At 51.1% G+C, this 21,913-nt stretch overlaps 1 protein-coding gene across 1 annotated transcript in view; it reads right to left on the bottom strand.

The window, feature by feature from the left end:
• Nucleotides 1-11,848: 11,848 nt before the first annotated feature.
• LAIR1 (leukocyte associated immunoglobulin like receptor 1) overlaps nucleotides 11,849-21,913 on the bottom strand; it is a 10,719-nt gene continuing 654 nt past the window's right edge. Inside the window, exons 2-9 of the mRNA XM_053906464.1 lie at nucleotides 21,832-21,899; nucleotides 21,407-21,442; nucleotides 15,898-16,167; nucleotides 15,689-15,739; nucleotides 12,889-12,931; nucleotides 12,764-12,801; nucleotides 12,545-12,597; nucleotides 11,849-11,995 (exon numbers count right to left, since the gene is read on the bottom strand). Coding sequence (XP_053762439.1) covers nucleotides 11,849-11,995; nucleotides 12,545-12,597; nucleotides 12,764-12,801; nucleotides 12,889-12,931; nucleotides 15,689-15,739; nucleotides 15,898-16,167; nucleotides 21,407-21,442; nucleotides 21,832-21,899 — 706 coding nt within the window. The remainder of the gene's footprint in view (nucleotides 11,996-12,544; nucleotides 12,598-12,763; nucleotides 12,802-12,888; nucleotides 12,932-15,688; nucleotides 15,740-15,897; nucleotides 16,168-21,406; nucleotides 21,443-21,831; nucleotides 21,900-21,913) is intronic.

The raw sequence follows: 21,913 nt of genomic DNA, 5'->3' as shown, positions 1-21,913 counted from the left end.
CTTAAGAAATAACAGCTTAGTTTTCACACTATAGGTTAAGAGATAACAGCCTTATCCTATCAATCAAGGGATGAGATTAGTGTTTGCTCAGATTGGGGCAAGGGCCTGTTTGAACTGTTTCCACCTGGGAACTATCCCTTTGTTCTGTTCCCAGGTGATAATAAGATGATGTGGTCGGCTATAAAAACTCTGTACCCCGGCTGTTCAAGACCTCACTCTGGTCAAGAGTGTCGGTCCCGATCGATCTGTTTGCCTTGCCTCTCATTGCGATAAATTGAATTTTCTCTTTTTTTTTCCCCCTTTAGGTGGTCTAACTAAAAGTTTGTCAATTTGGTTTTCTCTTTTCAAGTAACAAACTCAGTTTCCTTGATCTTTTCTTTTTTCTTTCTTTTTTTCTTTCTCTATTACATTTATTTCTACACTCATCTCTATTTCCTTCCTTCTGCTAACTTTGGGATTCATTTATTTATTTATTTATTTTTGTCCTTCTAGGTTTGAGGTTGGGTTGTTTATTTGACATCTTTCCAATTTCTTAATATATGCATCCATGACTATAAACTTCCCTCTTAGAAGTGCTCTTACCACAGCCCATAGGTTTTGCCATGTTGTGTTTCCATTTTCGTTTAGGGATGTTTTTTGCTCCTGTTACAAATTTTTTCTTGGGTCACGTGTTGTTCACCAGTGTTCTCTCGAGCACCTGCAGCCTCTGGACGGGACACAGCCCTGCTGACACCTTCACGTGGCCCAGTGGGACCGTGTCAGCCTTCTCCGCACAGAACCGCCCGGGGCATAAACGAACACTGTTGTCAACACTGAGTTTGTGGCGGTTTATTTCACAGGAAGCTGGAAGAGTGGAAAGTGGGGTACAAAGCTATAGCTGGAACGGGCTGACTTCCATCCAAGAAAGGAGTTAAGTAGCAGGATGTGTCTGCGAACTTCCCTTTCCACGGATCATGCGTGCCATCTGAGAACCCAGAAGTAACAAAAATAGCCACCTGCACTATGTGGGGGCGCGGGGCAAAGGGGAGGGGGTGAGGAGAGTCATCTCGAATGTCCCATGTTGGGGAGTTTTTGCTTTTGAAACCTACGAACGTCCTGCACTTTCCAAAACACAGTTAAATCATACAAGACGGGGAGAGCACACTCTGACACGAATATGAACACGTCAAGGTAAAGATACGTTTACACCCGATTAACAACAAAGCCACAAGGCAAAGCGAAAATGTAATTACATTAATTTTTTAGGAGCAGGGATTTGAAGTATGAGAAATACAAGCGTAACCTAAAAAGTCCATTGAGGCACCTGAATGGCTCCGTTGGTTAAGCATCGGACTCTTGATCTCAGCTCAGGTCTTGATCTCAAGGTTGTGAGTTCAAGCCCTGCGCTGGGCTCCATGCTAGACATGAAGCTTACTAGAAGAAGGATGGGAGGGGATGCGAGGGGATGGGAGGGGAGGAGAGAGGAGAGGAGAGGACAGGACAGGACATCACATCGAGGCTGGGAATATCCCCGTGAAAGCACACTACCCATCCTCCCTGAGTGTTAACTTGCTCCCTAAGGAACAAAAAAGCCCAGTAGCCTGAGTTCACATAACCCCCCACATCTTGTTCTGTAAATACGGTTCCCCAGTAAAAGGAGCCCGAGAACTCTTGCAGAAAAGGTGGGTTCCTGGTCCAGGGCAGGAGGGACACGAGATGAGTCTGGGACTCCACTGAATCCGGAGAGCAAGACAGAGCTGATGATGTGCCGGGTCCCCTCGGGAAGCACAGAGCCAGGCTCAGAAGCGCCTTCCACGGCCGAGTCTGGCAAGCTGAGTGCCAAAAAGTGCAACGAGAACGCTCTGTACTCTGGGCAGGAGGCAGGGGCCCTGGCAGGCAGCCTTCCTGTCCTTCGTGCTGAGGACAGTGCTCTGGGAGACAGACACAGTGGGGGGTGGGGTGGCACAACTGCTGAAGAGAAGTCTGCGTGAGAGCCGAGTGGCCCCTCCATCTGTCTGTGCTGAAAGGACACCGGAGAACCACCGCGCGGAGCCCTGCCTCCTGCAGAGATGCAGCGACGCCGCCGGGGAAGGTCGTCCTTCATCCTGTATCCCTGCCACACTGGGACCAGCGCTGCGCACAAGCCCCCGGCCCCTGCAGAGCCGCAGAGATGGGGCCCAGGCCTCCAGAAGGTGGCCAGGCTGGGCTCCAGGCACTGGTGGTCAGAGGTGTGGGATGAGAGTCAGGGACTGAGGTCGGAACGCTGGTCAGGAGAGGTTGGCACCGGAATCCGTTTCCAGAAGCTTGGGAGACCAGGCGTCTGGGACTCCTCGTCTGCCGGAACACAGGAGCGCAGAGGGGGACACTTCCGGCAGCTGGTTCATTGGGATCGCTAAATCCTGGGGGGTCAGAACTCTGACATGGGTCTGCGGGGGCCCCGCGCTCCTTCCTGGAGACCCAACCCGATTCGCTGCCTTTTCCAGCTCCTGGAGGCGCCCGCCCTCCTGGACACGTGGCTCCTTCCTCCGTCTGTGGAGCCCACACCTGCCACTAGGGTCCTTACTCAGCGCCTGAGCTGATGCTAATTATTGGCTTCCCTCGTCCACACCTCAGGAGCCTGCGGCTGTACTGGCGAGTGTGGATAGCGCCGGCGTGGACGCCAGGGCGCACACCTTCCAAGGCCCAGCTTCCGTTGCTTCGGCCTGCGCGCACCGCGCTGGCGTCGCCGGGTCCTTCTTCTTGCGCGCGGGGCGCTGGGACGGCCGGCTCAGTGAGCGATTCTGGGCTCACTTTCTGGGGAACTGCCACCCGATTTACGCTCGCCCCGCCCCTGCATTAATTAGGGTTCCAGTTTCTCCACTTCGGCCCGGCACCTGTTGCTTTCCCTAAACAATGTTCTAAATCTATACAAGCCATCTCAGTGAGCTTGCGGGGCTACCTCAGCGGGGTTTTGGTTTCCATTTCCTTCCCTGGACTCCTGATCCCGCACAACAGGGCCCAGGAGCAGCCGGCGGACGGAGGAAGGCACAGAGCGCCCGGGAAGAGAAGAACCAGGACGTGTGGAGACCCATGGCGGGTGCACATGGGGGCCTCCCTGAGTAAGGCGGGTGACAGGTGTCAGTGAGAGCTGGGGGGCCCCGTTCCCAGAGGGCAGCTGGGAATGCGGGCCGCAGGATGGGGGAGGCGGAAAATTACACCCTGGAGCCCTCCACTGAAATGTCAAATCGAAGCCCCCAGATGCTGAGATCACCAAAGGGAGAAGCGCGAGTACCGCTTAATGGCCTGAGCGGAGCGCTTGGAGCCGCTGAACTGGGGGTGAGGGGGAGGAATAGAAAAAGGGGGGCAGGTGTGGGGTGACACGGGACCCTGTCTGAGAACCGCCGGGGACTGAGGAAGCAGTGGGGCGGGAGGAGAGGCACCGTTATGTGCATCAGCCCCGGAGGCAAAGCTGGGACAGAGCCTGACTGACTTGGGAGAGGCGGGGGACAGTGGGGACAGTGGGGACAGTGGGGATGGAGGGCTATGAGGATGGCAGAGCCCAGCGGGAGGTGCCGGTGGGACCCACAGGACTCTGAGGGATGGACGTGGGCTCAGGGGGACTCAAGGACCCATGTGTTCTCTGACCCGGGGCTGATGGCCCTCAGAGAAAGGGGAAGAGGGAGCTGGCGACAGTTGTGGGCGAGAATCTCAGTCTGGCGGGCTGGGCTGGACCTGAGGCGTCCTCAGGGATCTGCAGCCATGGGCTGTCCTCATGCAGCTGAGGACAGCTGTGGTCTCTGCACCTCGGGGCCTGGGTCCCTCCCGGAAGGAGCAGGACTCCCATCCAGGGCTGCCCCAGAGAGCGTGTGGACGGGACTCGCCCTCCTGCGCGTGGATCGCCTGGCGAGGTGGAGCGCTGCAAGAGAAGCCTGGTGAGGGACACATCAGCCACCGGTTCCCTCCCTGGGGGTCAGCGTGCTGCCGACAAGGATGTAGCCATGTGACCTTCACACCTCCCTAAGTCAGCAGGACGCCCCCTCCCCCAACATAGCTGCCTCCCCTGTCTCTGGCTGCAGACAAGTCTCTGGGACTCCCAACCAGACGCCCCCCTCGCCTTGCCTGTGTCTGGCCCCCCTCGCCCCCCTCTGTCCCAACCTCTAGTACACCTGTCAGAGGCCCTGGGCCCCACGCTGCTGGCTCAGGCCCAGGGGACAGAGCAGCAGGGCCTGCAGAGACCGTCCTCCCTGGGGGCCAACTGAGGTGAGGCCTGGCCCCCTGCCCCTGCCCTCCCCACTCACTTTACCGCATCCAGGGAAGTGGATGGGGCTGTGGGACATGGCCGGCATCTCTGCGCTGTCCTAGCCCTGGGGTGGCTGGACACGGGCCTGTGGGTCAGGACGCGAGCAGGAAGGGCTGTGAGGGCCTGGTGTCTGTGGTCTCACGGAAAGGAAGCGGGGGCGGGGGGTAAGCCCTACCTTCCTCTTTTGGATCACAGAGAGGCCTTGACTTCTGGAAGCCGTTTCTAGTGAGATACCCCATCGCCAGGCTGAACGCCTGCCAGGAGGAGGCCCACCTGGTGTTAACCGGTGACTGACAGAGACAGAGACAGAGATGATGGGAAGGTAGAGATCAGGAGATGGTGGATGGTAAGTGGGTGGATAGAACATACGTAGACGCGTGGATATGGCTGCAAATATGGACACGGTGCATTCGGGATGTTGATACGGCAGAGACACACAGACGATAGGACGACGGGTAAATGATGAACGTATCCATAGGGGGATGAGTAGCTCCCCGACTAGGTACATCGGACATGAGAGGAGATGACAGATATTCACATACATACACACACGGAGAGATACAGACACAGGTGCAAAGATGCATAGGTAAGTGGATAGACACAGAGGGGGTGCAACACAGAAAGGGGTTTCTGGCTCCCCTTCTGGTCCTAACAGGCTGACTCTTCTCAAACTACACATTTCCCACAGGCAAGAGGGGCTCTAGAAATTCTCCTGACGACGTCATGTTGGGGCAGGGGGAGTGCCCAGAGAGGCAGGAGGCAGGCGGCACACTGTGCAGGTAGGACGTCCTGTCTCCGGGTCCTGTGACTCTGGGCTGTGCTCTGCACTCACCCCTGCCCCCCCAGCTGGCTGGGTTAGGCTCTCTAGTTAGGGGGCGCTGACGCTGACGGGGATGCGGGGATGGAGGAGGGAGGCCGGACAGGAGGAGTTTCCTGCTCAAACATCCCAGTTGTAACCGAAAGCCCTCAAGTCCTGGATGCGGTAAAGAGACCCTGACGACCGTCCAAACGTGGGTGGGCAGGGCTTCCTGTGCCGCTGGGGCTGGGATGGGGGCTGGATTCCTGTCTGGACCCCCAGGGGCCTCTCTGGGTCCATTTGTGGCACAGAACACAGGACCGTCAGTAGGGAAGGTGGGCTGGAGCCCCTGCCCCTGTGGACAACGCAGAGTCCTAGCATCACCTCCGCCCTGTCATTCGCTGCCCTCCCAGGCCATGGTGACTTAGGTCTTTTGCGTTTCCTCCATTCTTAAAAGCTTCTCTCACAGTCTACTGGCTTTACGTTTCAGTGAGCCCTGTGTTTCTCTCGCACCTTCTACCAGGGCCTGGTTCTTCTAGGGACTTAATGCCTCCATGGGATTCTGATATGTTCAGTGGCCTCATTCACATTCCGTGTCACCTGCTCACACTGGGGAGGAAGGCTGAAGATCCCCATGTGTCCTGGGGCTTCTAAGACCCACACTGACCTCCCAGTGGAGGGAGGGGAGCTGTGAGAGGAGACAGACAAGGGAAAGGCCTGGGGCTTTTTAGGATCAGGGCCCAAGGGAGTGTCTGGCCGAGCCACTGACAAGGTGGGCTCAAAGGCCGAGCTGGAGTCTGGGGGAAGGGAGAGGAGGTCTGACAGGGATGGAGGAGGGGTCTGTGGTGCCCTCCTGGACTGGGGTGGCCCAGCCTCTCAAGGGCACAGACCTGCGGCTCTTCCCAGACCTGGTGCACAAGCCCAGGGGAGACCCAGCTGCTGTAGCCACTGTTTCTCAAGGACAAGAGAATCAATATATATTAATATATATCTCAATATATCAATATCATATCATAGTTCTCTATGTCCACCATCCCTGCGGGCATCAAGGCCCACGTGCTTTATGATTCTTGGCCTGAAACCACACGACTGACCCCCCAGACCTCCATGTTCCACAGCCTCGATGGAACAGAAGGTCCAGACCCACAGGCTGTGCCGTGAGACACAAGCCAGGAAGCAGCCGTGCGGATTCAGGGTCGGTGCGGCCCCAGCGGAGGGCATCCCCCACCCACTGCGGGGAATCTGGGGTCTGGGGTCAGAGCCACCCTCCCCAGAAGAGCACTTCTCTTTCTCTGTGAGAGCAACCAGCCTGGATTCCCAGAGAAGCAGGAGGAAAATGTGGAGACGCTCTCTGTGCAAACTCACCTACGGAAAGACCCCAGCTCCTGCCATGTCCTGCCTCCCACATAGTGACCCGTGTTCAGGTGATGTTGCCCTGCATGTACGTGTGTACATGTGTGCATGCGAATGTGTGCATATGTGTGCGTGTGTGTGTGTGTGTGTGTGTGTGTGTGTGTAGCAGAACGGGATGCATTGCAGGTCAGCCAAAGAAATAAAATGACTTTGTCTATCAGTGATCGGATGTCACTCAGGAGCTGCCCCCACTTAGGCAGGGAGCACACGCACCCACCCAATCATTGCAAACGCTCTTGTATCTTGGCCGGTCTCCATGCTCCTTCCCAGGATGGTGTCCCAGGTGCAAGGAGCAGGTGGCTCTGTGTCCTCCTGCTGGTCCCTGGGTCCGAGCTGACTGGGGACTGCGGGGTTTGCTCACCAGCTTGCTGCAGGCCCAGCTGATGTCCATGCTCAGTGGTCACAGGGTCCAGCCTTTCTCTGCTCCCTTGGGGCTTGGGGACCATTCTGGTGATCTCCGTGTCCCCTTTGTCCCAGGGGTTCAGTGTATGTGTCTGGGCGCCCGCTCCTGCCCCATCCGGCCCAGGTGGGATCTCTCCTCCCACGGCGACGGCCCCCCTGGCGTTCGCCCCCAGGGCACACCTCCGGAACTGGGGGAGTCCCAGGGCAAGGTAGCCCTCCCTCTCTGCCTGGCCACACTGGAGCCACCAGGGGTGCTATACCAGCCTTGGCCTCCAGGTGGCGCTCAGGGGCCGCATCCCTCATGCAGGAAAGTAGGGACATCCAGGGGCAGAGTCCTGACCCTGGGGTCTGTGGCTGGAGGGTCAAGGAGGAAAGACTGGTCCACAACGTCTGCTTTTCTGTCCTCTCCTCTTCCCACCAAGCCCCCGAGATAGAAGGCGTGTGGGCTTTATCTTCCTCTCCTTCCAAAATTCCCCTAAACCGCTTCTGCTGCCCCTGCAGCCTCACTGCCGGGACTCATAGGTCTCCTTTTCACTAGAGCAGATGCCCCACCTGGTCGGCCGTTCCTCCTCTGGAAGGGGCAGAATATTCTGGAGTCGTCTGTCTCCCAATGCCATGCTGTCCGCCCTTCCCTTGCTAAGAGCCTGGCTCTGGTCAGGGTCAAACGAGCCGGATTTTGAGGGGAGACTCACCATCTGACTGTGATGGTTGTTTGTAGGTACAACCTGACGGGGGGGGGGGGGGGGGGGAGGGCGGGCAGAGAGCTGGGAAAACAGGACTTCTGGGCCAGTGTGCGGGCGGGTTTCTGAAAGATTCGCATTTGATTCCATGGACTGAGTGACGAGGTGGACCAACATGTTCCAACCCCCTCGGGGCCGGATGGAACAGAAAGGGGAAGGAGGTCCAATTCCAGCTCTCTCTTCTTGAGCTGAGACAACCATCTTCTCCTGTCCAGGACATCATAGCACCTGGTTCTTGGGCCTGCGGACTGGGGCTGATTTATCCCACAGGTTCTCCTGGGTCTCCAGCTGGCAGGTAGTAGATGGTGGGACTTCTGGTTCTATAACCCATGAGCTGATTCTTATGGTAAGTATATATTTAAATATATATATATATATATATGCATTTAAAATTTATCTCTATAAGTTGTACTTAAATATATAATTTACATTTAAAATATTATATATCTAAATATAATTTATATAACTTCTTACTTGATATGTCTCCAGAGGCAAGGGAAACCAAAGCAAAAATGAACTATTGGGACCTCATCAAGATAAAAAGCTTCTGCACAGCAATGGAAACAATCAATAAAACCGATGGAACGGGAGAAGATATTTGCAAAGGACATATCAGATAAAGGGTTAGTATCCAAAATCTATAAGGAACTTATCAACGGGCAAAAGACATGAATAGACACTTCTCCAAAGAAGACATCCAGATGGCCAACCGACACATGAAAAAATGCTCAACATCACTCATCATCTGGGAAATACGAATCAAAACCACAATGAGATACCACCTCACACCAGTCAGAATTGCTAAAATTAACAACTCAGGAAACAACAGATGTTGGTGAGGATGGGGAGAAAGAGGAACCCTCTTGCACTGTTGGTGGGAATGCAATCTGGTGCGGTAGCTCTGGAAAACAGTGTGGAGGTTCCTCAAAAAACCGAAAATAGAACTACCCTACGACCCAGCAATTGCACTACTAGGTATGTAACCAAAGGATACAAAAATGCTGACTCAAAGGGGCACATGCACCCTGATGTTTATAGCAGCGCTATCGACAATAGCCAAAATATGGAAAGAGCCCAAATGTCCATCGATGGATGAATGGATAAAGAAGATGTGGTATATTTATACAATGGAGTATTGCTCTGCGATCAAAAAGAATGAAGCCTTTGCCTTTTGCTACAACATGGATGGAACTAGAGGGTATTATGGTAAGCGAAATAAGTCAGTCACAGAAAGACAGACATCGTATGATTTCACTCGTATGTGGAATTTTTGAAACTCAACAGATGAACATAGGGGAAGGGAAGGAAAAATAAGATAAAAACAGAGAGGGAGACAAACTATAAGTGATTCTTAAATACAGAGAACAAAAGTTTGCTGGGTGGGGGTGTTAAACGGGTGATGGGCATTAAGGAGAGCGCTTTTGGGGATGAGCTCTGGGTGTCCTATGTAAGAGACCAATCACTGGGCTCTACTTCTGAAAGCAAGACTACACTGTATGTTAACTAACTTGAATTTAAATTAAAAATAAACACGAAAATTTTTTTACACATGTATATATACACACATATTTTACACAAATATATATACACATGTATATTCACTCTTTACAATAGAATCTATTGGTTCTGCTTATCTGGAGAACCCTGACTAATACACTAATAGTTGGTAAAGAGAGACTCTGTCCCACATGAAAAAGAGAAATTCAGTACACAACGCAATGAAGAAAACAAAGATAGAGAGTACAGGGCTAGGAAGCAGAGGAAAAACGTTGAGTACGAATAGAAATTAACCTTGAGCACAAATAGAAAATCAAAGCTCAGTGCAAGTTAAAATTGTGTTGGAAAACCAGAACCCCACCCTCTCTGAAACAGGACAGACACCTCCCAGCTGGCGAGATGCAGGCTGTCCTGAGGTCACCGAGAGGAGCTGCCATATGCAGTCTGCAGTCCCCACCACTTAGAGCTGGCTGAGTGAGGGCAAGCTAATTAATGATCGGTCCCCAGTTTCTTCAAGAAAAATGGAGAAAAGGATAGGACATGTTCTGGAGGGTTTATATGAAGATTAAAATGTATTAATGTTGGGGCACCTGGCTGGCTCAGTCGGTAGACCGTGCAACTCTTGATCTCAGGGTTGTGTCTTCGAGCCCCATAGTAGATGTGGAGATTACTTAAGAATAAAGTCCTTAAAACGTGTTAATGTTTGCAAAGAAGTAAAATAGAAATTGCACCAGAATGCGGGGCACCTGGGTGGCTCAGTCGGTTAAGCTCCGACTTCCGCTCAGGTCACGATCTCGCGCTCTGTGAGTTCGAGCCCCGCATCGGGCTCTGTGCTGACTGCTCAGAGCCTGGAGCCTGTTTCGGATTCTGTGTCTCCCTCTCTCTCTGACCCTCCCCCGTTCATGCTCTGTTTCTCTCTGTCTCAAAAATAAATAAACGTTAAAAAAAATTTTTTTTTTAAATAAAAAAGAAATTGCACCAGAATGGGCTAGATGAGTTTAGGTCGAATTTTTATTTTTTTTTAAGGATCACTGTGGGGCTTTAAAAAATGGTAATTTATTTTTGAGAGACAGAGAGAGAGGGCGATCAAGGGAGGGGCAGAGAGAGAGGGAGATACAGAACCTGAAGCAGGCTCCAGGCTCTGAGCTGTCAGCACAGAGCCTGATGCAGGGCTTGAACTCACAGACCATGAGATCATGAACTGAGCCAAAGTCCGATGCTTAACTGACAGAGCCACCCAGGTGCCCCAGTTTAGGTCGAATGTTTAAAGAAATATTCTTTTAGTGGCACCTGGGTGGCTCGGTCAACTCTTGGGTTTGGCTCAGGTCATGATCTCATGGTTTGTGGGACTGAGCCCCACAGTCACTGCTGTCAGTATGGAGCCTGCTTGGGATTCTCTCTCTCCCTCTCTGCCCCTCCCCTACTCATGCTCTCTCTCAACATAAATTAAAAACTTTAAAATAAAAAACATTCTTTTAATATATAATAAAACTTTCAGTACAAGACCTATAGCAGGCGGCAGGCAGGTTTCTTACCGCCCCCCCCACTCCCCCCGCTCAGGCCAAAGAAATGAAAGACACAAAAATCAACCAGAAAGTTTCACTAATGCTCCCTAGCAGTTGTCAGGGTAAATTTAAATCCCAGTGGGGTCCCCATTTAAATGGGGTCCCCATTTAAATCCCAGTGGGGTCCTCGAGGCTGACCCCATGAGTCTGGTAGAGACACAACACGTCCGGCCCACAGTAGGTTCAGGGCTCTCCTGGCAGGGTGCCTTGGACACCCCATATCCTCTGGTGGCACAGCTGGTCCCACTCGGGGACGTGGTCGTGCAGACCCCAAACGTTTGCTGTAGAGGCAGCATGGGGCTGCCTTGTTTACAAACCCTGTAGCAACCAGCAACAGTGGTAAGTAAGCAAGTGGGCAATTGTGAACGGAAGCCTGATCTGTGGGTTAAGAAACAACAGGGGGAGGGGTGCCCGGGGGGCTCAGTCGGTTGAGTGTCCAACTCTTGATTTTGGCTCAGGTCAAGATCTCATAGGTCATGGGGTCAAGCCCTGCCTCGGGCTCCATGCTGACAGTGGAGAGCCTGCTTGGGATTCTCTCTCTCTCTCTCTCTCTCTCTCAATCTCTCAATCTCTCTCTGCTTCTCCCCCACTCACACGTGCATACTCGCTCCCTCTCTCTCAAAATAAAAATAAAATAAATCACGGATCCATGAGGCCCGCCCACAAGATTAGATCCTGGGGTTCAGGGAGAGAGGTGTGGGGGCAGCTCCCAGGTGTGGAATTTGGAGACTAGGTCACGTGAAACAGATGCAGATCAGCTGCCCAAGTATAGCCCGGGTTCTGGACCAACTACTGAACTCTGGAAGACGAGTAAATCAGAGCCTCTGGGGGCAGCTGGGGACACACAGCACACATCTGGAATCACCTGTGGGTGACCGTGGGACCATAGCTGAGTGTCTGGCAACTGCCAGGGGTCTGTAGCTCTGGGTGTTTGTAAATGAAGTGCTCCACATTCTCTGCAAGCATCTAGTTGGTTTTCGGAGGGACCACGTGGTTAACGAACCTCCTAGACGCTGATTAGGAGTCTCCTGAGTGCACCTCTGGCCTCCAGGAGAGCTGACCGCATGGCTTTCCAGAAAGGGATGATTCTGTAGGGAAGCCCTCCAAATGGCCGCCTCACGCTTCTGCAGGAGTGACTTCCCGTGTCTCTAGGAGCAGAGGCCAGGTGGGTCCGGAGTCAGGGTCTGGCCAGTGAGGCATAAGTGCTGGACTCGGCCGTGGGCTCCGTGGACCGTGGGAACGTGGCTCGGGCTGTCCTCTGTGCGAGGATCTGGTGGTCTAACTGAGCGTACGTCACGTCCTGGGGGCTTCCTGCAGGCGGGGCCTGAGACAGCGAGACCCGGGGTGAGTTAGGGCGGCCGGGCCGGTGGGAAGGGGAGCCTAGTGGCCAGCCTCCAGGTGACCCCCGTGACCCCACCTTCTGGGGTCACCACTGTGCAGTGCCCTCCCACTTAGAATCAGGGCTGGCCTGTGTGAGCGGTAGAATATGACAGAGTGAGACCATGCCACCTCCAAGGGGAGGCCTCAAAAGATACTGTGACCAGGGGCGCCTGGGGGGCTCAGTCGGTTGAGCTTCTGACTTCGGCTCGGGTCATGATCTCACAGTTGGTGGGTTCGAGCCCCGCGTCGGGCTCTGTGCTGACAGCTCAGAGCCTGGAGCCTGCTTCGGATTCTGTGTCTCCCTCTCTCTGTGACCCTCCCCCCTCTCTCTGCCCCTCCCCTGCTCATGCTCTGTGTCTCTCTGTCTCTCTATAATAAATAAATGTGAAAATAAGTAAATAAATAAAAGTTAAAAAAAAAGGTACTGTGACCAAACTGCCGACCGAGCTGCTAAAATTAGGGTTGTAGGTAGGTATTGGATACAAGGACTTGCCGAGCTGGGCGCTTCCCTGTCCTTCTCAGGAAGTCTGCCGACTGTTGCCAGATCTGGAGGGGAGAGGACAAGGGGTCAGGTCTCTGGGGTGGGTCTCAGAAGGCAAATTTGCCTGAAAACCCACAGCTTCGGATTTCACCATGCACTCCATCTAGAACATCCTGGAATGTTCTCAAACGTTCCCTCTCCCTGGCCGGTCCCTCCTCCTTGTCCTTTTACCTGGTGTCCTCTGGGGAAGGTCGACAGCTGGGCTGACCCTGTGGGGAAAAGTACAGTGAGCACTGGGGGGCCCCCTGGAGGCAGGGGCCTGGGAGGGGGGCCGGGGTTAGTCTCAGGGGCCTCACCTTTCCTGGGGCCTCTGCTCCTCACCTTGGCTGCCGGGGAGCCCTGTGGACAGTCAGGGGTGTGAATTAAGAACAGAGGACTTCTTCCCCAACACCCCAAAAAGCCTCCCCAGGCCACCCCACCTCTCCCGGAGACCTACTGTGTTTTTTCCGACGCTGACAACGGAGGAAGGCGAGAACCAGGAGGAGGAGACAAAGGAACAAGGCCACAGAGACCCCAACGAAAATATACACATGCTCTGTCGACAGGTCTGGGGAACAGGGAAGGTGGAACCAGATTATCAGCAGCGTGCATTTATGGAGCACCTACTGCATACCCCATGTTTGCTGGGGGCTTGTCACGTGCACACCTATGTATAAAACGTCTCCGATTCATAACAGTCCTGTGACATAGGAAGCATTATTACAAAACCAGGGTCCTGAGTGTTCAGGTCCTCTGTCCACAGGGCACTGCCAGGCGTGGAATACGGCCAACACCGAAGCACATTCTTTCCCCAAGAAGCACACACCGGGTCCTGCTCCTCCGCCCCCCTCACTCACCTGGGCTGTTACTGTGATCCCCACGCATCTGTGTGTCCCCTAGGAAGGAGGAATCGAGCACACGGTCAGAGGCCTAAGCTGGACAGAGAAGGCTGAGTCCTCCTGACCACCACCCCCCCCCCCCCCGCAAGGGTGCTCCTCTGGAACGAACCCACGGAACTTTCCATGGGGATGGGAATGCCCTACATCCGTGCTGTCCAGTGTGATACCCTCACAGGACTATTTGCACTGACATCCAAGTTAAATAAATAAAAGCCAGATCCCCAGCTGCTCTGGCCACCGTTCCAGGGGCTCAGTGGCCACACCCGGCTAATGACACCTTGCTGGAGGGTGCAGACACGAGGCATGGCCTTCCCGCCGCGGGCTCTGTGGGACAGTGCTCCCCTAGCTCCCCTCCTTCTGGATTCCCACCCTTCTGTTTCTCACAGCAGCCCCCATGGGGGTGGCACCTCCCTCCTGGGAGTGAAGAGACCGAGACTCCGCGTCCTGATGTCCCCTGAGGCCCATCCGTCCAGCACCAGCAAGGCCTGGATTTGGCGCATGAGCTGTATGTCCTGCCTGCTGGGCTCATCCTGGCTGAGGGTGCAGCACCCGTGTCCCCTCTTCTGGACAGTGCCCCCTCCCTCCAGCTGCCCCGGAGGCCGAGTCCTCAGCGTCCTTTAAGGAAGGCAGAAAACTTCCACTCCTGGAGCTTCCCTCCCTGAACACTCTGTCCTGGGTCCATGATCTAGGACCCCACCTGCTCTAATATATAATAAATACAAATATACATTTTAAAGCCTGTGTTTTAACTTATATAGGTATCATTTAATTGCTATGAATAATTGTGATTATATATCGTTTAAAATTACTTAGAACATGTAACATATATGACTTATACTCTCATTTGTACATATTACTTAGAACATGTGAGATATATGACTTATATCTCAATTATACAGATTTATTATTAGATGAGACCTATTTATGTTGAGATTTACATATATAAATCATAGAATACATAACACATAATATATGACATTATATAATATATAATACTGTACACTATATTAATATGTAATGATTAATTCATGTATTTTATAATTTTAATTATATTCCTTGTGTTTAATATATAAGTTAGAAACATATTCCAATATATTTAAATTTATAGGTCTGAAATTTTATATTGTAAGTTGTATGTTTATATTTATATAGAGAGATATAAATACTTTATAAATATAAATACATTATATATAGCGATACATTATACTTAAATATAGATACATTATATATGGTACATTATACTTAAATATAGATACGTTATATGTGATATACACATACTAAATACATTAAGTATAATGTATATAATGTACATATACACATTTCCATTCCTCATTCTGGTTAACTTTCCCCACTGAGGTTGGGAGCGCAGGGACCCTTTCTCCTCGTCGCCCGGCATGCGTCCAGCCCTCAGCAGGTGGGTGTCAGGTGCACACTTAACCAGAAGAAACTACTTCCTCAACGTAACAAGGCCAGCACGTCCCCAGCCTGTCTGGTTCGCCAGGCCTTGACCTAAGCGCGTGCGCTGCGCACACAAAGCCCCGTATCCCCGAAAGCGCGCGCTCCCGCGTCCTTGCCTTTATTGCCCTTTTTTGCACACGAGGAAACCGGGACGCGCACGGTTTGGGGTATTCACCGCGGGCGTGGGACTGGGCTCTCAGCCCTGATCCCCGCACGGTGGATCTTCAGTCTTCAGAGCAAGAGATGGGAGAGAGGGGCGATGTGCGATGCCCTGTGCGATGTAGGATTCTGGGGGTCTCTCTTCCTCTGTGACCTAACGCCACTCTTGTGACCTAATGCGGAGCCCCATTCTCTCCAGCAGCGACCGAGTTTGGAAGACGAGCGGTCAGTCCCTCTGCCCCTCCGGACCACTGTCCCTTGCAAAGCTGCCAACGGTCGAACTCTGCCCCAAAGGGGGTCCCCCCACCCCTAGCCTTGGGCTGGTTCCAGCCCTTCAGGGCCTTCTGCTTTGGGGCATGAAACTGCTTTGCTTTGTACACTAAACGAGTCGGGGGCTCTCAGGTCAGGGGGATGCCTCCCACCCACCGCTTTCATAGCCCCTGGCACAAAGTTCAACCAGTTAGTGTCCCGGTGCCCTGCAGGGGGCACTGTGGTCTTACCAGTCCCTCCCCCAAGCCCGGCGCCGCGGCCCGGCGCAGAGCTCCGCCCGCCCCCTCACCACCCCGCCCCGCCCTCCCCGAGGTCCTGCAAGGTCACTCACCAGGTGAGCTGTAGGTCTGTGGTGGCGGGGAGCTGACGTTTCCAGGGGTCTCTGTGAGCAAGGCAGGGGAAGGACCCAAGCTCTGTGGAGGCCCCAGGGTCTGTCCCGCTCAGCCCGGCCCCTCTGTACCCTGAGCATCCATCTGAGGGCCCCATCTGGCCGTCACTCGGTCCCAGAGAAACCCGAGGGCCGAGCGGAGACCTTCTCACCTGTCACCACCAGCACCAGCTCCGCGCTGCGCTCAGACCAGGTGCGGTCTTTAAGATAGACGCAGTGGTACTTCCCCTCAATCCCTTCATGCGCGGTGATGTGGAATCTGGCCTCCGTCTCGCCCGGCAGTGCCTCCACGACATCTGGTTTCAAGGCATTCCCCTCCTTCTCCAGGCGGAACGCCTCAAACCCGCCGGGGCTCCGGCACACGATGGTCACAAGCTGCCCCAGGGCGACCACGGGGGGCCGGTTCAGCACAGATGGAGGGCCTGCGCAGGGTCCCTTGCGAGGAAACAGAGCGGGCTCTCAGGGTCTACTTGTGGGGGACTCACACTAACACGCCATTCACCCCTGTGACACGCTCAGGTCACTCTTAAGCAAAGTCACAGAGTTGCGCAAACGTCAATCACAGTCCTTTGGAACATTACCACCCTCCTCGTCCTGACTGTGTTCCCCTGTCCCCACACACGACACGGTCATCCTTCTCTGCTGTTTCCATCCCAGCCCCCTGGGTCCCCCCAGAAAGTGGCCGTGGGCAGGAAGGGAGCCGCACTTTGTGGCAGACGCATCTGGCCTCCCAGCCTGCTCTGATACATAGTATGTAAGCTATAAATATAATAAATTTATATAATAAATATAAAAAATTTATATAATAAATATAAATACACATTTTAAATTCTGTGTTTTAACTTACATATGTATACATACAATTATACATGTATACAGGTATATGTATGTATGTATTATATATGTATAATTTAATCGATATAAATAATTGTAATTGTAATTTAAAATTACTTATTATAGGTAAGCTATATATATATGATTTATATCTCAATTATGCATATTTACTATTAGATGGCATGTGTTTATTTTTAAAAATTTTTAATGTTTATTTTTGAGAGAGAAAGAGCATGAGCGGGGAAGGGGCAGAGAGAGAGGGAGACACAGAATGGGAAGCAGGCTCCAGGCTCCGAGCTGTCAGCACAGAGCCCGACGCGGGGCTCGAACCCATGGACCGTGAGATCATGACCTGAGCGAAGTCAGACAGGTAACTGACTGAGCCATCCAGGCACCCCACAATGTATTTATGTTGACACTTACATATATAAATTATAGCAATACATAACATGTAATACAATGTATGACATTATATAATATGTAATGCTGTGTACTATATCCATATGTAATAATAATTCATGCATTTTATTATACCAACTATATTGTGTATTTAATATAAAGGTAAATATGGGGCGCCTGGGTGGCGCAGTCGGTTAAGCGTCCGACTTCAGCCAGGTCACGATCTCGCGGTCCGTGAGTTCGAGCCCCGCGTCAGGCTCTGGGCTGATGGCTCGGAGCCTGGAGCCTGTTTCCGATTCTGTGTCTCCCTCTCTCTCTGCCCCTCCCCCGTTCATGCTCTGTCTCTCTCTGTCCCAAAAATTAAAAAAAAAAAAAAATTAAAAAAAAAATTAATATAAAGGTAAATATATATCCTAATATATTTAAATTTATAGATCTGAAATTTTACATTTTGCATCATTAGTTGTATGTTTATATTTATGTATAGATATATAAATACATTAGACTTGAATATATCTACATATTTCATATATATAAACATAAAAATATATGTCTATACATATATCTGTATATATACACGATGCAAGCCTTCTGTGGAGCTTGTGTCTGGGTTTCCTCTGTGTTTTCTACCCTCATCTAAGCCTAATTTCTGCTTTCATGTTGTTAAGGTTCTTGAAAAACCTCATCTGCCTCAAGTAGGCTGGAGGCAGGGGAAGGGGAGTTTGCAGCCCTGAAACAGGAAGGTGACATTAAAGTTACAAAACCCCTCAAAGAGGCAGGAGCTGAGGGAGGTTTATTTGCTCATATAACTGCCTTTACTTTCTTCCTTCCTTTCTTTCTTTCTTTCTTTCTTTCTTTCTTTCTTTCTTTCTTTCTTTCTTTCTTTCTTCCTTCCTTCCTTCCTTTTTTCTTTCTTCCTTTCTTTCTTTTCTTTCTCTTTCTTCCTTCCTTCCTTTCTTTCTTTCTTTCTCTCTCTCTCTCCCTCCCTCTCTCTCTTCCTTCCTTCCTTTCTTTCTTTTCTTCCTTCTTTCCTTTCTTTTTTTCTTTCTCTCTCTCTCTCTCCCTCCTTCCCTCTGTTTCTTTTTTTTCTTCCTTCCTTCCTTCCTTCCTTCCTTCCTTCCTTCCTTTCTTTCTTTCTTTCTCTCTCTCCCTCCCTTTCTTTCTTTCCTTCTTTCTTTTTCTTTCTCTCTCTTTTTTCTTTCTTTTCTTTTCTTTCTTTCTTTCCTTTCTCTTTCTTTCTCTCTGTCTCTCCCTCCCTCCCTCTCTCTCTTCCTTCCTTCCTTTCTTTTCTTCCTTCCTTCCTTTCTTTTCTTTCTTTCTCTCTCTCTCTCCCTCCCTCCCTTTCTTCCTTCCTTCCTTCCTTTCTTTCTCTCTCTCCCTCCCTCCCTTTCTTTCTTTCCTTCTTTATTTTTCTCCTCTTTTTCTTTCTTTCTTTTCTTTCTTTCATTCTTTCTTTCCTTTCTCTTTCTTTCTCTCTGTCTCTCCCTCCCTCCCTCTCTCTTTTCCTTCCTTCCTTTCTTTCTTTTCTTCCTTCCTTCCTTTCTTTTCTTTCTTTTCTCTCTCTCTCTCCCTCCCTCCCTTTCTTCCTTCCTTCCTTCTTCTTTTCTTTCTTTCTTTCTCTTCCTCTCTCTCTCTTCTTTCTTTCTTTCTTTCTTTCTCTCTCTCTGCCTCCCTCCCTTTCTTTCTTCCTTCCTTCCTTTCTTTGTCTCTCTCTCCCTCCCTCCCTCCCTCTCTTTCTTTCCTACTTTCTTTCTCTTTCTCTCTCTCTCTTTTCTTCTTTCTTTCTTTCTTTCTTTCTTTCTTTCTTTCTTTCTTTCCTCTCTCTCTCCCTCCCTCTCTCTCCCTCCCTCCCTCTCTTTCTTTCCTACTTTCTTTCTCTTTCTCTCTCTCTCCTTCCTTCCTTCCTTCCTTCCTTTCTTTCTTTCTTTCTCTCTCTCTGCCTCCCTCCCTCCCTTTCTTTCTTCCTTCCTTCCTTTCTTTGTCTCTCCCTCCCTCCCTCCCTCCCTCTCTTTCTTTCTTTCCTACTTTCTTTCTCTTTCTCTCTCTCTCTTTTCTTTCTTTCTTTCTTTCTTCCTTCCTTCCTTCCTTCCTTCCTTCCTTTCTTTCTTTCTTTCTTTGTTCTTCTTTCTTTTCTTTCTTTTCTTTCTTTCTTTTCTTCCTTCCTTCCTTCCTTTTTTCTTTCTTCCTTTCTTTCTTTCCTTTCTCTTTCTTCCTTCCCTTCTTTCTTTCTTTCTCTCTCTCTCTCTTCCTCCCTCTCTCTCTTCCTTCCTTCCTTTCTTTTCTTCCTTCTTTCCTTTCTTTTTTTCTTTCTCTCTCTCTCTCCCTCCTTCCCTCTGTTTCTTTCTTTCTTTCTTTCTTTCTTTCTTTCTTTCTTCTTCCTTCCTTCCTTCCTTCCTTCCTTCCTTCTTTCTTTCTTTCTCTCTCTCCCCTCCCTTTCTCTCTTTCCTTCTTTCTTTTTCTTTCTCTCTCTTTTTTCTTTCTTTTCTTTTCTTTCTTTCTTTCCTTTCTCTTTCTTTCTCTCTGTCTCTCCCTCCCTCCCTCTCTCTCTTCCTTCCTTCCTTTCTTTTCTTCCTTCCTTCCTTTCTTTTCTTTCTTTCTCTCTCTCTCTCTCCCTCCCTCCCTTTCTTCCTTCCTTCCTTCCTTTCTTTCTCTCTCTCCCTCCCTCCCTTTCTTTCTTTCCTTCTTTATTTTTCTTTCTCTCTCTTTTTTCTTTCTTTCTTTTCTTTCTTTCATTCCTTTCTTTCCCTTTCTCTTTCTTTCTCTCTGTCTCTCCCTCCCTCCCTCTCTCTTTTCCTTCCTTCCTTTCTTTCTTTTCTTCCTTCCTTCCTTTCTTTTCTTTCTTTTCTCTCTCTCTCCCTCCCTCCCTTTCTTCCTTCCTTCCTTCCTTTCTTCTTTTCTTTCTTTCTCTTCCTCTCTCTCTCTCCTTTCTTCCTTCCTTCCTTTCTTTCTTTCTTTCTCTCTCTCTCTGCCTCCCTCCCTTTCTTTCTTCCTTCCTTCCTTTCTTTGTCTCTCCCTCCCTCCCTCCCTCTCTTTCTTTCCTACTTTCTTTCTCTTTCTCTCTCTCTCTTTTCTTTCTTTCTTTCTTTCTTTCTTTCTTTCCTCTCTCTCTCTCTCTCCCTCTCTCTCTCTCCCTCCCTCCCTTTCTTCCTTCCTTTCTTCTTTTCTTTCTTTCTTTCTCTTCCTCTCTCTCTCTCCTTCCTTCCTTCCTTCCTTCCTTCCTTTCTTTCTTTCTTTCTCTCTCTGCCTCCCTCCCTCCCTTTCTTTCTTCCTTCCTTCCTTTCTTTGTCTCTCTCTCTCTCCCTCCCTCCCTCCCTCCCTCCCTCTCTTTCTTTCCTACTTTCTTTCTCTTTCTCTCTCTCTCTTTTCTTTCTTTCTTTCTTCTCTTTCTTTCTTTCTTTCTTTCCTCTCTCTCTCTCTCTCCCTCTCTCTCCCTCCCTCCCTCCCTCTCTTTCTTTCCTACTTTCTTTCTCTTTCTCTCTCTCTCTTTTCTTTCTTTCTTTCTTTCCTCTCTCTCTCTCCCTCTCTCTCTCTCCCTCCCTCCCTTTCTTCCTTCCTTCCTTCCTTTCTTCTTTTCTTTCTTTCTTTCTCTTCCTCTCTCTCTCTCCTTTCTTTCTTCCTTCCTTCCTTCCTTCCTTTCTTTCTTTCTTTCTCTCTCTGCCTCCCTCCCTCCCTTTCTTTTCTTCCTTCCTTCCTTTCTTTGTCTCTCTCCCTCCCTCCGTCCCTCCCTCCCTCCCTCCCTCCCTCTCTTTCTTTCCTACTTTCTTTCTCTCTCTTTCTTTTCTTTCTTTCTTTCTTTCCTCTCTCTCTCTCTCTCCCTCTCTCTCCCTTCCTCCCTCCCTTCCTTCTAGGATACCTGTCCATGGACACATGCCCTCCATGTGCCACTGGGTCCACAAACATGAGAGACGCATGATCCCTGCCCTCTCAGGGCAGGACGTACAGAGACACTGATCAAATACTTGTCCACATTTCACCCCAAAATAAAAAACATATATACGAAAGACAAATTCCAAAAATGTAAGTGAAACTTTAAAATCACCATGTCAAATCCTATCACTGGGTGATGTGTTGTCTATCGAGGGTGAAGGAGTTGGAATCAAGCATGGGGTCTGGGACTCTGCCCTTGGTGACCGTCTTGTTCTCTGCCCAGGGGATGCTGAGGGGGGTCTGGGCTGGTGTGGGGGGAGCCTGTGGGCTCAGCCTGGTCCTGCAGGGTTTGAATTGTTTGCGGTGGGGAGTGGTGGTGGGGGGGGGGGTCTGTCAGGAGCACAGGTGGAGAATAGAGAGAGACCTGGCAAGGGTCATACGTTTGGGGTTGCTTGCAGTTCAGGATAAGTCCTCAGGGCCTCCGCTCGTGTCCTACCAGGGTCAGCACCCTCAGTCTAGGGCTGCCTTTTGGGGTGCAGAGGAGATGGGGAGCAGACTCACCTTCCTGAGTGAGGTGCACCCAGCCCAGGCAGAGCGCTGGAAGACAGGTTTGGTGAGAGACATGCCCGCCCCTGGTTTCCTCGGAGGGGGGGGGGGGCCGGTACCATCGTTCTTCTTGCTCTGAAATAGTCTCGAGACAAGCCCCAGTTCCCCTCTCCTCTCCCCCAGCTGCTCTTGAGTCTGAATTTGTCTCCACACCCGGGAACCCGTTTCTAGGACTGAACCTGCGTGGTCTGACTTAGGTCTGGGCAAGAGCAGGGGGTGCAGACCCCGGGGGGATCCACTTTGCTCCCCCAGAGTCCCACAGTCTTCTGGACAGGAGTGAGGACTGGGAAGGGAAGCGGACCCCCTCCCCAAGGCTCCGCTCCCCCCCCACCCCCACTTCCTCTGTCCCTCCAACCCTTTGCCTACATTCCAGGACTCACCGAGGGCCAGGAAGGTGGTGGAACGGGGACACATGTCCAGACCCCTGTGGCCTGCACCGTCCTGAGGCCTGTGGGTTGAAGA

Source organism: Panthera pardus, unplaced genomic scaffold, assembly GCF_024362965.1.
Source record: "Panthera pardus isolate Hobbes unplaced genomic scaffold, ASM2436296v1 HiC_scaffold_18, whole genome shotgun sequence".
NCBI classification, from domain to species: domain Eukaryota; kingdom Metazoa; phylum Chordata; class Mammalia; order Carnivora; family Felidae; genus Panthera; species Panthera pardus.
This window is presented reverse-complemented; position numbering and strand designations above follow the sequence as displayed.